This window comes from Xenopus laevis, chromosome 1L, assembly GCF_017654675.1.
Source record: "Xenopus laevis strain J_2021 chromosome 1L, Xenopus_laevis_v10.1, whole genome shotgun sequence".
NCBI classification, from domain to species: Eukaryota; Metazoa; Chordata; class Amphibia; order Anura; family Pipidae; genus Xenopus; species Xenopus laevis.
The window spans coordinates 114,184,916-114,199,163 of record NC_054371.1 but is presented as its reverse complement, the minus strand read 5'-3'; the positions used below and the strand labels follow the sequence as shown (position 1 = coordinate 114,199,163).

Sequence of the window (14,248 nt, the reverse complement as noted above, 5' to 3'; positions counted from 1 at the left end):
TGTGGCAAATGTAAACGAAGACCTCCTTGTGCAGCAATAATTGCAACTACACGTTTGCTGATCAGTCTTGCACATCGGCTTTGTGGAATTTTAACTCATTCCTCTATATCAGGGGTGCTTAAAAGGTAGATTGGGATCTACCAGTAGACCTTTAGCTGGTGATCAGTAGATCTCAAGACACTGTCAACAATCAGCTTGTCTAAATCACCCGCATATTTCACGATTTTCATTCACATATTTAATATGTTAAGGTTACATAAGAAATAGTTGCTTATTAAATATAACAATATATATTTTCCCATAAATCAGTATTTAAGTAATATTTTCCATGGAACAGAATGCTAACAATGCTTTTATGGATGTAGATCATAATGGGAAAACACCACTAAAAGTAGGCCTCACATTAGTAAAGTATGGGCACTTCTGCTCTATACAGAAAAAGTCGGATGTTGGTTGGGTTTCCTCACATGAACTGCTCACTTTAGGTCCTTGCCACAATATTTCAATTGGATTAAGGTGAGGACTTTGACTTGGCCATTCTAGAACATTCACTTTTTTTTCCTTTAAACATTATTTGGACGACTTGTGCGTTTAGGATCGTTGTGTTGCTGCATGACCGTCTCTTCTGATTCAGTTCACGGACAGATGCCACCTATAGAAATTATAATCAGCAGTGCTATATACAATAGTAGAGACAGAAATTTATATCTAGGGATTTAGAAGAAGCCATGCTCCCTAAATATGAAAAAATCTTCTAGAACCAATATCACATTCAGAGGTAATTTTTTCATGTGACTGTAGTTTAAAGGCACCGTACATAACTTTAAGAATTTAATTTGTAATGTTACCAGGAGAAAGGCATATAATCAACAATGGCTGTGATCCTTTAGATCAGGGCTGTCCAACTGACCCCCCTTTATGTGGCCCTCCACATCAAAGTCTGCCTGCTGTGTTTTCTTACCATATGTAAACTTTAAAAGGTATCACTACAGAGATTAACTGGCCCCTGCATTGTTTTAACATCAAATGCAGACTAATCCCCTGTATTGTTCATACCTGTGATCCCTCTGCATTGTTCACACTTGTGACACCTCTATTGTTTATATCCTAAAGGCCTGTACTGTTCACACCTGAGACCCAGACTGAAACTGCCCACATTGTTCAACTGTTCACATCTTATTTTTCCTGTCTCCTACTCTGTTCTGCCTTCCCTATGTGTGTGTCATACTTGTCCTGCTCTTTGCACCCTGTGTTTGCCATAGGTAGTTTGGCACTCTAGGCAAAAGCTTTAATCAGTGCACCCCTGTCCTGCATTACCATTTCCCTCCTTACCATGATGGTTTTTAAATAAAGAGAGCAAGAAAATGTACACTTTTTCATTTATATTACTGCCCCCTTTACCTGTACCGGCAAGCCCAACAGCCATCCATAATACAGCCCCCCATCCTGTACCTGTGCCAGTAGCCATCCATTATACTGCCCCCCCATATCTGTACCAGCAAGCTCAGCAACCATCCATCATACAGCCCTCCAGCAGCCATCATATTGCCCCCAATCTTTACCTGTGTCAGCAGCAGCCAAAAATAAATCTGATCACATCATATTGCCCCAAGTATTTATGTACCTGTGTCAGTGCCCAGCCCAGCAGCAACAGCAAACATATGGCCCCCAAATCTGTACCTGGCTGTGCCAGCAGGAAGCTTCACACTTTCACAGTAATAGAAAGAATGTCTTCAGTTCAGTGCAACTGTGCAAGGCTGAGAGCAGCGAGCACGAGCCACGCCAAGTAGGCTGCCAGCTCTCTGCCTCTCTCTGCCACCCATTATTACTATTACTTGTTGGCAAGTGGGAGAAGGTGAAGGAGGGAGATTCCACCCGACTGAGTGACCATGATTACTGAAACAAATTATTAAATAAATGCTTGAAAAAATGGAAAAAAAAACCCATTAAAAGTGCGACCCTCAACGATGGTGTCCTAGACAGCCGCCTACCCCTAGTTCCGGCCCTGATCCCTGCAGTGAGCACTAACCATCTGTTTCTTTGGTCTGCTATTAATGTGGGCATGGTCTTGTGTTAACATGGGTGTGGTTTAAAGTGGGTGTGGTCTAAAAACAGGGAGTGGCTAATACTGGCTTCCATTATCGGCTCTCCACCATGTAGATTAGAAAAATTTCAGCCCTCTGTACCATATAAATTGGACAGCACTGCTTTAGATAATGAAACACCATTACACAAGCAAGGGTCCCAGTTCTCACGCTGCTCAAGTGGAATATTCCAGGGGAGGGCAAATGATTCTACTTAACCCTCCTTTTTTTATTCTAGACACTTGTGGCACTGTTGATGTAGTTAGTTGAACAAAATATGTTAAGTAGCCCCTCTCATATCTACCTCTGGAATATTATATTTCAGTATTTCTTCTTAAATCACTTAGGCCCCAAAAAAATCCCACTGATTATGTCAAATGGTCAATTTAATGTACCAATAACTGTAACAATAACTGCAATAATACTACACGTCAGCAACATTTAAAAAAAAAAGGGGATGTGTTGTAAACACCAGCAATGCAGTGAATGTGTCCGCATTAAGCTTTGCTCATAACAGCTATTTAGCAATAATTGTTCTCTTACTAGTAGTTCTCAGAACCGCAGTCAATATCTTGGACCAGAAATACTTGAAAAATTCAAAAAGAAAATGCTCGGTCTGCACAGTTCCATGGTGAAATTTCCTCATTTGGAAACATGTCATCCCAGCCTGCCAGGAACTAAGATAACAACAATTAAAAGGTTAAATGGTAGCAAGTAGGTAAAAAAAAAATCATTCTGTTTGAACCCTGTCCTAAGATTTTCAACCACCTGTTTAAAGTCTGTTTCACTGTTTAGCTTTTTTGGATTTGTATTTGAATATAATACATCAAATGATATCTCAAGGACTTGGATAGGTGAAAGTGTGTAGTGCTGCGCCTTAAAGAACTCTATAAAGAATGTCAAATGTGCCTTAAATCAGGCTAAGCCTCATTCACCAACAGCTTTATCAAGTTTTACTGACAAAACCCTCTTACATAGACTCACATAATGTAGATCACTACTCAAAACTCTCTCACAGATTTTATCTCAGGGAATTTATGGGTAAGAGCCTCATTTTTTCTTCACCCACTTAACAGATCAAATGAAAAGTTTAATTATCAGTACTAAAAGAAAATAGAAAATGAGTGAGTTCTTCCTCTATTTCTACAGTTAAAAATAAGAAATAATGTAAAATAGAGACTTGGCCAGTACTTTGCCATTTTTTAATTACATAATGGCCAATGTTTTCTTATCTGTGTTGATCTCATGTAAGGCACAAACTGCAGGGCAACTCCCTAACTATCACATCTTTATGACATGAAAGTTAGCAGACAGGTAGGGGCAGTAGTATGGGCATATTTATATGATGGCACCCAAAGGCCTGTGCCTAGGGCGGCAGATTTTGGGGGGCGGCCCTTGGGTGCGTATAAATTTATTTTTTAAATTAAAAAAATGTCACCCAACATCTTCCACGGATTTCCATAGGTGAAAGTGCTGTGGGGGTGAGGGGTATGGGGCTGGGCTGGCTGGCGGATGTGACATCACGCGCACACGTCGTGTGACGTCACATCTGTGACTTTCGTGCTAGTTACGTCACGTGTATCGTCACGTAAGGAGCATGTTTAGGTCTGGTGCCTGGGGCAGCATCAGACCATAATACTGTCCTGGGCAGGAGGGGGGGATGCCTAAATGCCTCCTCCCTGCCATTACTATTCTATAAAATTCAGGCAGTGTTGTATTAGTGAGGGGAAGCCACAGGTCTCTGCACTCCAAATGGACAGAGACATGCAGCAATTCTGCACCAGGGGCATTTTGCACACTCTTTTGGAGGTCATAAATTACCCCTTATGTATTATAGCTAATGACATACTCACTTATACTTGCAAATTTGACCCACATAGTAAACCATAGCAAGAGAGTTTTATTTTTCTTCCTGCAGTATATTGATCAAAGTTGATAAAGGCTAATTGTTATATGCTGATTAGCTAGGCTAGGTGCTGGGGTATGCTTATGTATATGGTAGTTACACCACTGCATAGTGGCCATTTCTTGTTTTAAAAGATTATTTCCTACAGAGACACACGATATATGTTTGTAAATTAGTCCCTTCAACCTCCAAATGTATTTGTAGTCATTAGTATGAAATTGATACGTTTATAGCTCTGAACCTAATACTCTATGCAACTGAACATTGTTATGACAGCTACATTTCTAAAGTTACAGAGCCTTAGACTGATGGCATATCAAGCATTTCTCTGTGGTAAATTTCATGTGGGGGAGAAGCACCCAAAACTCCATTGCTATTTTCATTCAAGTGAATGGAAGGGCACTGGGTAGTTTAAGGTGCTTCTCTGCAGACTAAAATGCACTGGTGAATAAAAAGTGCCATATTCTATATAGTCTTAAAGAAAATCAACCAGTTTTTGACTTACAGACAAGACAGTTTTACTGTTGTTAAAGGGGTTGTTCACCTTTGAGTTAACTTTGCCAAAAATTTGCCATTGCCGAAATGCATTAAAGTCTATGGGCGTCAATTCTTTTTTTTTTGACGCGCAACATTTTTTTCCCATTAAAGTCTATAGGTGTCATTTCCGCTGCGAAACATGGCAAAATAATTTGGCTTAAAGTGAGTGATTTTCTGAAAAAAATTGCAATTGGTTTTCATTTTTTATTATCCGAGGATTTTAAGCTATATAGATTTTCATTCAGCAGCTCTCCAGTTTGCAGTCTCAACAATCTGGTTGCTAGTGTTTATATTACCCTAGCAACCATGTATTGATTTGAATAAGAGACTGGAATATGAATAGGAGAGTGCCTGAACAGAAAGATGAGTAATAAAATGGAGCAATATTAATAAATGTGTAGCCTTATAGATCATTTGTTTTTTTTTAGTGATCCTTCATTTGAGCTGGAAAGAGTCAGAAGAAGAATTTAAAATTGAAAATTGCTTAGAATTTGCCATTCTATAACATACAAAAAGTTATCTAAAAGGTGAACCACCCCTTAAAGCATGCACTTTTGCTTTTAAAGTATGAGCTTTGGGGGCACCTTTAAAGAATAATTTCTTGACTGTGGGAGAAAAAAAATGAAACTCACGAAATGTAAAACATCCTCCAACTGAATATACAATCTATATATATATATATATTTAATTTTTTTTCTTTTAGAGAAAGTCAAGAATTGTATGAAGACGTTATTCAGTTTAGTCCATTTAGGAAAAGCATATCAGCTTCACTGCAAAATTTTGTGATACCAGAAGATCATACAGGTAATTCCTGTTAATAAATGTAATAAGAATATTGTTGTGCTTTTTTTCATCCATAAAACAGGAGGCCCATTATCCCACTCCTACCTCCTTTCCTGTTGTAGTAGGCCTCAAGTCCATCCGAGGGCAAAAAATTTAATATTGTAGAGGCTGCTGCTGCACTATTCTCCTACACTATACAAGAATTGAACTTGCATTTTCTCTCTTTTGTTTATGGATATGGAGAACCTTGAATATGGAGAAGCTCCATATTGTAGCAATTTCAGCGACTTGGACTGTGGTCTCACTGGGGAATAGACCTTTGCATACACTTCCAGCCACTCCATAACAGAGGCACAGACAGTTCAGTTGAGCATAACTGGTCTTTGGCCAATGTATTGGAAGCGTTTGCGGAGAGACAAAAATACAAAAAAAAAAAAAAATGTAAGCCTGTCCAGCTTTAACTAATACAAATGTACTTTCCCTTACTAATCCAGAACAAGAGCCTTGAGCCCATATCCCTTACAAAGCAAAAATGCACAAATAGTTTTCCACACTTACACGCAATTAGAACACGGATCAGCAGCTCCTGCTTTCCCCAAAGTTCTCTCTCTCTCTTGGAAAACCCAGCTCCTTTCTTAGGGAGCCAACCCATATGCAGCTGCAGTCTAATCACCATGCAGCTACCTGTCTGGGAACCCAATTCACCTGGAGCAGCCTACTGAAATGGAGGGTTCACCCACTTTTGTCCATTGACTCCAGGACTTCATAAGCCATACCCAACCCATATTACCTGTATCAGGATATGTCTACCTCAAACAACAGTTTGAAACAGCTTCTTTGGATGTATTTTTATTATAAAGGTTGTAAACTTGGAATGCATCAGAGAACATACAGTCTAACTTGGACAACAAACAGGTGCAGTAATATCCATGTAAAGAGTATACTGAAGCTGATTCATCTTACATTTATCAAAACAAAAAGGTTCTATCAAAGCCAGGAGAAGGATAAACATTTAACTGAAGACTCCTTAGGCTAATGTTACACCAGGCACTTTGTCCATGATTTGCTGGCCAATTTTTCTCCACTGAAGACATTGGATTCAACATGAGGATAGCTCGACTGCAAGGCTGCCACCAGGAAACACAGACCATTTTATAGAACAATTAATCAGACTGGAAAGTGATCTGATACATCAAATAGCAGATCATTTTCCTGCTATGGTGAAGAAAGTCTGAGTTCGGTACTTTTTAATACAAAGGAAAGTTTACAAGTATCTATTAGGGATGCACCGAATCCACTATTTTGGATTCGGCGAACCCCCGAATCCTTCACAAAAGATTCGGACGAATACTGAACCAAACCCGAATCCTAATTTGCATGTTCATTTGCATATGCAAATTAGGGGTGGGAAGGGGAAAACATTTTTACTTTCTTGTTTTGTTGTGACAAAAACAATATCCAACAGACCGCAGCACACTGACACGTTGTTTCTGTGAAACTTTTGTGATTTATTGGCTCAGTAGACAAAAAATGCAACGTTTCGAGTCTCACAGGACCCTTTATCACATCTTGTGTGGAATTGTTGTGACAAAAAGCCATGCAATTTCCCTCCCGCCCCTAATTTGCATACGCAAATTCGGATTTCGGTTCGGCCAGGCAGAAGGATTCATTCGAATCCAAATCCTGCTGAAAAATGCTGAATCCCGAACCGAATCCGGGATTCAGGGCATCCCTAGTATCTATATATAGGTTACGTATATGCAAAATAATATCTGACAGTGTTTTTATCCCTAGATGAAACATATGATGACGTAGAACTGGTTTTGGGAAGTAGAAAACCTTCAGTTAACAGGTAATGTGCAATAAATACATTTCAAACAGAATATTTTACTTTAGGCAAAATACAGGAAAGAACCAAAAATACATGATTTATTGATAACAGAAAACTGTGTTCACAGACATATATTTCTATCATTTATCAAGCTGAAACTATTCTCTAGAGTCTCTGGTTAATAAGAAATGTACCAGCTTTACTGAGATTAAGACAGGCAAGAGAGTTTTACTTAAGATGGCAATATATGTGACAACCCTATGCCTCTGTGTGCTAAATGCACTGATTGTGTACATAAGGCCATTCACAGTATGGTCACATCCTATTATTCAGGGGACAGCCCAAACAATCAAAACAGAAGGAAGTGAATAGGAGCTGCAGTTTCTCCTCACTTCCTCATCTGCCATTGCACCATACACTGTGATTGTAGTGATTTGTGTACCACTATGCATGCAATAAAATTCATCCCAAACTTAGTTTTGCACAGTTTTATCAGTATGTATATGACCAGCTTTAACCACCAGGTAAAAGTCTATACAAGTACTTCATTGTTCTCTTATAGCTGCATTAGGGCTAGTCAGAACTGAAGCACTCACACAGAACACCACATGACGTGCTTCCTAAGCTTGCTAGATGCAAACAGAGTCCATATATCCAAACTAGTCTAGCACTAATACCAGTCAGAGCCATTTTAATAAATTGGCAGAAGAGGCATTTGCCCAGGGACGATAATCACTGGGGCCCTACCATCAGAATTTGTCTAGTCTAACTTTTGACTGCATTACTCAGAAATGGCAGACATTCCTTATGCAACTGGAAGAGCTCTACACCATAGCTCTACACCATAACACCATTTATTGGGGTTATAAAAAAAAACTTTATTATTCCTATGTGGTTTCTTTGGTGAAATTACAGTTTATCCACTCACATGACTGTTGGTCCAGGACTAGAAACATTTGTGTAATGTACCTCTGCCCTTCTTCCCTCAGTTCAGTAAACAAAGTATGTAAGATTACTTTAGGAGATGGACATAAAGCTAATGAATAAGTGGTGCCTTTAGATATTACTCCACGAGGACTCTGTTATTGTCCTGGATGTCACTGCAGTTCCATCTCCTTGAGGCTTTTATTTAACGTATTATTTAGATCTCAAAGGTAAACTGTGCAAAACAAGGATTTAAGGATCTATCGTGTGTTTATTGTGACCTTGTATACTAGAAGTGATATCAATGAGATATTTTGCAGAATTTGAAACTATACTTTTGGAAATCAGCCCTCAGGCCTTATATTGTATATTTGAATTTTACAGTTCTTCAAGTGAAGCAAGTATTTTGATAACCAACTGGAGAAATGACATGAATCTGAAGAAAACAGAGAAACTGGAAAAAGAATTTAGGAAGAAATTTCAGGTAAAAACACGTATGTATTTGTAAAGCGCTGTTAAGGAGCCACAGCGCTGTACAATGCATAAAAGTATATGTATGTATGTATATATATATATATATATATATATATATATATATATATATATATATATATATATATATATAATAGTGGATTCGGATGCACCGAATCCACTCTTTTGGATTCGGCCGAACCCCCGAATCCTTCACGAAAGATTTGGCCGAATACCGAACCGGATCTGAATCCTAATTTGCAAATGCAAATTTGGGGTGGGAAGGGGAAAACATTTTTTACTTCCTTGTTTTGTGACAAAAAGTCAAGTGATTTCCCTCCCCACCCCTAATTTGCATATGCAAATTAGGATTCAAATTCAGTTCTGTCAGGAAGAAAGATTCGGCCGAATCCTGCTGAAAAAGGCCGAATCCTTGCCGAATCCTGGATTCAGTGGATCCCTAGTTTATACAGCCCTATGGTAAAAATAGAAAGGGATGAAGGAAATTGTGTTTGTCCACCGAAAAACTCACTAATATACCTGTCCAACACTGCCTCTGTTGAGCAGAATCTTATTTCCACCTTCATTAGCAGGGTCGGACTGGGGGGCCCGGGGCCACTGGGACTACTGTCCAGGGCTCCCCTAAAAACCCCCGCCCCACTACTGTGACGCGCACACCTACACTCGGCACGCCTGCGTGAAGGCTCCTGTGTGAATAGGCGCCTAAAAAAACCTTTGTTTTTGTTCAATACGATCGGGAGAGGGAACTGGCCCGGCAGGGGGCCCATTAAGGGTGGGGGCACACTGGGTTTTTTCCCGGGTCCCGCTGGGCCAGTCCGACACTGTTCATTAGTCATTTGTGTGTAACCTGTGTCTGACATGCACAACCTTCTATGTATAGTGGACTATATTAATGCTTCATAGATACCTAAATATTAACTATAATAATAATCAAAGGCAACCAAAGCCCAACAACATTATGATATAAATTTATCTTCAGTGCTGATGCGTTTTTGTGTGCACTTTTTACAAACTGTATGCAAAAACCCATAGCTTGGTTTGAACAAATCTTTGGTTTGCACTTCAGAGTTTGTTGTGTGTATGTTGTGTTGTGTCATTACCTGTTTGTGTATGCATAAAAATCAATTAAAGTAGATTGCTACTCTCTGATAATCAGTGTTGTACAGGGCCTCTTGGGTCCACCAGAGAACCTGAAATCCAGGGTCCGCTGTCACACCAAATTGATGTAGGTTATCCTACTTGTCCTACAGTGTAGGTGTTATTTAGTCCTGTTCTAAAAATAATAAAGAGATGTAGGGAATGCCGTTAGACTGGGGTCCATTGGTGCCTTGGCCCAACTGAAAATCCTCTGGAATTCAGCAAACATTACCAAACTCTTACTAAAGCTAATTTCTCTATACATCTGCTTTCTACTATTTTTAGATGTGTCTACATAATGTAACCTGCATAATGTCGGCCTGACTTGAGTCCATTTATGGTCAATTTACCCTCAGTGTATTATAAAACATTAGCAATATACTTTGTCAGTCATGATATTTACAAATTTGTTACTCAAAAAATTGTCTAGTTGAGCCCACCATTGCTCGTTAATACTAGAGGCATGCACTAATTTGCACTTATTCTTTATTGCATAAAGTGCAAGGCTTAGTGCACAGTGAGCTACAAAATCAATGAGCCCTTTACCTAATACCTGCTTGGGTAATTGGTAAGTACAGTGTTCCCTTTTGAAAGGCATTTTAGTGCACACATTTTTTTGTACTTTGCTCTCATTTAGTAAACCTGTCGCTATGTATCCACTGTATTCCACCGAAATATACTCCTCTTGATACAACATATCAAGCAATAAGTAGATCTTGACTCCCAGGTAATAATGCATAATTCACCATTCACCATTTGACCATAGATCCAAACAAGTCATCTGTGTGTCAGTACTAATCTTGAAAAAGTGCATTCTAGAAGTTATAGACACATAAGGGCAAATTTGCTAAAGGGGCGAAGTGACTCAAGCTGATGTAAATTTGCCAGCCATTACGTCATTCAGGCCGATTTACTAACGGGTGCAGGCGTCACATCTCTAGTGAAGGAGATAGATGCTAGCGTTGCTTCGCACTCTAACGCCAGGCGAATTTTGGCTCTGGCTATTGGAGGTAAAGGTGGCCATACACGGGCCGATAAAAGCTGCCGACAGACCAAGTCGGCAGCTTATTGGCCCGTGTATGGGGGCCCCCGACGGGCTTCCCCGATCGAGATCTGGCCGAAAGTCGGCCAGATCTCGATCGGATGGGGTTAAAAATCCCGTCGGATTGCGGCCGCATCTGTTCGTTGATGCGAACAGATGCCCCCATGTTATATAACAGTTGCACAAAATATAAACCAGAATCTACATTGGAGATCTGGAAGGAAACAGTAGTATCAGTTTATGCTTTACTAATTAGCACTAGAGAAAAAAAGTGGGTTCAGATTCTTGGACAGAGCTTATCCGACCCTAATAGGCTCCATACAAGAAACCCTGTTGTTTCAGATATATACCTTAAATCCAGTCAAACAGATTTCTTCCATGTATTCTGGTGAAAAAAAAAACATGGACTTGCAGAGATACAAGTACTTATTGTACTGATGAGTCCACTTACAATAGGTCAAACAGAACATAAGCCACCTATCAAAGCAAAACTTTACTGTTCCACAGTATACAGCGAAGTAAGATCCTATGTACATGTTATTCAACTGGAGAAATGACATGAATCTGAAGAAAACAGAGAAACTGGAAAAAGAATTTAGGAAGAAATTTCAGGTAAAAACACGTATGTATTTGTAAAGCGCTGTTAAGGAGCCACAGCGCTGTACAATGCATAAAAGTATATGTATGTATGTATATATATATATATATATATATATATATATATATATATATATATATATATATATATATATATATATATAATAGTGGATTCGGATGCACCGAATCCACTCTTTTGGATTCGGCCGAACCCCCGAATCCTTCACGAAAGATTTGGCCGAATACCGAACCGGATCTGAATCCTAATTTGCAAATGCAAATTTGGGGTGGGAAGGGGAAAACATTTTTTACTTCCTTGTTTTGTGACAAAAAGTCAAGTGATTTCCCTCCCCACCCCTAATTTGCATATGCAAATTAGGATTCAAATTCAGTTCTGTCAGGAAGAAAGATTCGGCCGAATCCTGCTGAAAAAGGCCGAATCCTTGCCGAATCCTGGATTCAGTGGATCCCTAGTTTATACAGCCCTATGGTAAAAATAGAAAGGGATGAAGGAAATTGTGTTTGTCCACCGAAAAACTCACTAATATACCTGTCCAACACTGCCTCTGTTGAGCAGAATCTTATTTCCACCTTCATTAGCAGGGTCGGACTGGGGGGCCCGGGGCCACTGGGACTACTGTCCAGGGCTCCCCTAAAAACCCCCGCCCCACTACTGTGACGCGCACACCTACACTCGGCACGCCTGCGTGAAGGCTCCTGTGTGAATAGGCGCCTAAAAAAACCTTTGTTTTTGTTCAATACGATCGGGAGAGGGAACTGGCCCGGCAGGGGGCCCATTAAGGGTGGGGGCACACTGGGTTTTTTCCCGGGTCCCGCTGGGCCAGTCCGACACTGTTCATTAGTCATTTGTGTGTAACCTGTGTCTGACATGCACAACCTTCTATGTATAGTGGACTATATTAATGCTTCATAGATACCTAAATATTAACTATAATAATAATCAAAGGCAACCAAAGCCCAACAACATTATGATATAAATTTATCTTCAGTGCTGATGCGTTTTTGTGTGCACTTTTTACAAACTGTATGCAAAAACCCATAGCTTGGTTTGAACAAATCTTTGGTTTGCACTTCAGAGTTTGTTGTGTGTATGTTGTGTTGTGTCATTACCTGTTTGTGTATGCATAAAAATCAATTAAAGTAGATTGCTACTCTCTGATAATCAGTGTTGTACAGGGCCTCTTGGGTCCACCAGAGAACCTGAAATCCAGGGTCCGCTGTCACACCAAATTGATGTAGGTTATCCTACTTGTCCTACAGTGTAGGTGTTATTTAGTCCTGTTCTAAAAATAATAAAGAGATGTAGGGAATGCCGTTAGACTGGGGTCCATTGGTGCCTTGGCCCAACTGAAAATCCTCTGGAATTCAGCAAACATTACCAAACTCTTACTAAAGCTAATTTCTCTATACATCTGCTTTCTACTATTTTTAGATGTGTCTACATAATGTAACCTGCATAATGTCGGCCTGACTTGAGTCCATTTATGGTCAATTTACCCTCAGTGTATTATAAAACATTAGCAATATACTTTGTCAGTCATGATATTTACAAATTTGTTACTCAAAAAATTGTCTAGTTGAGCCCACCATTGCTCGTTAATACTAGAGGCATGCACTAATTTGCACTTATTCTTTATTGCATAAAGTGCAAGGCTTAGTGCACAGTGAGCTACAAAATCAATGAGCCCTTTACCTAATACCTGCTTGGGTAATTGGTAAGTACAGTGTTCCCTTTTGAAAGGCATTTTAGTGCACACATTTTTTTGTACTTTGCTCTCATTTAGTAAACCTGTCGCTATGTATCCACTGTATTCCACCGAAATATACTCCTCTTGATACAACATATCAAGCAATAAGTAGATCTTGACTCCCAGGTAATAATGCATAATTCACCATTCACCATTTGACCATAGATCCAAACAAGTCATCTGTGTGTCAGTACTAATCTTGAAAAAGTGCATTCTAGAAGTTATAGACACATAAGGGCAAATTTGCTAAAGGGGCGAAGTGACTCAAGCTGATGTAAATTTGCCAGCCATTACGTCATTCAGGCCGATTTACTAACGGGTGCAGGCGTCACATCTCTAGTGAAGGAGATAGATGCTAGCGTTGCTTCGCACTCTAACGCCAGGCGAATTTTGGCTCTGGCTATTGGAGGTAAAGGTGGCCATACACGGGCCGATAAAAGCTGCCGACAGACCAAGTCGGCAGCTTATTGGCCCGTGTATGGGGGCCCCCGACAGGCTTCCCCGATCGAGATCTGGCCGAAAGTCGGCCAGATCTCGATCGGATGGGGTTAAAAATCCCGTCGGATTGCGGCCGCATCTGTTCGTTGATGCGGTCCCGCGATCCGACCGCCCGTTTGGCGAACGCTAGGATCCGATCGTTGGGCCCTAGGGCCCACGATCGGATCAGCCCGATATTGCCCACCTCAAGGTGGGCATATCGGAGGGAGATCCGCTCGTTTGGCGACATCGCCAAACGAGCGGATCTATCCGTGTATGGCCACCTTAACTCTGCAAATTCACTAAGATGCGGATTTTACTGAATGTTACCTCTTTCGCCAGACTTGCCTTCACCAGCTCAGAACAGGCGAAGTGCATTGGAGTGCATAGGACTTCCTCAACTTTTAGTGGAAAGATTTTCTAAGAGTTATAGCCTGCAACGGTCCGTAAATTTTTTTTGTGTTCCCCCATGACATTTTCTAACATATGGAACATAAACTATACAGTGGGCTCAAGTGTAGGGCATTATAACAACTCTATTTTCTTTATTAAGGTTCCCTGGACATGTATTTGCTGCAACATATACGTCCATGTAACTTTATCATTTCCCTCCGTATGCAAATTAGGCAACGCTAGAGCATCTTCGTTTTGATTGCCAAAGTAACGCTA

At 40.2% G+C, this 14,248-nt stretch overlaps 1 protein-coding gene across 2 annotated transcripts in view; it reads left to right on the top strand.

Moving 5' to 3' along the window:
• The window catches only part of pram1.L (PML-RARA regulated adaptor molecule 1 L homeolog), a 49,574-nt gene that overhangs the window by 16,880 nt on the left and 18,446 nt on the right, over nt 1-14,248 (top strand). Inside the window, exons 4-7 of one of the 2 annotated variants that reach the window (XM_041562255.1) lie at nt 5,231-5,331; nt 7,105-7,162; nt 8,450-8,490; nt 11,290-11,348. In XM_041562255.1, the coding sequence (XP_041418189.1) occupies nt 5,231-5,331; nt 7,105-7,162; nt 8,450-8,490; nt 11,290-11,348 (259 nt within the window). Of the gene's footprint in view, nt 1-5,230; nt 5,332-7,104; nt 7,163-8,449; nt 8,550-11,289; nt 11,349-14,248 lie in introns of both variants that reach the window. The other variant, XM_041562257.1, reaches the window with a different exon arrangement.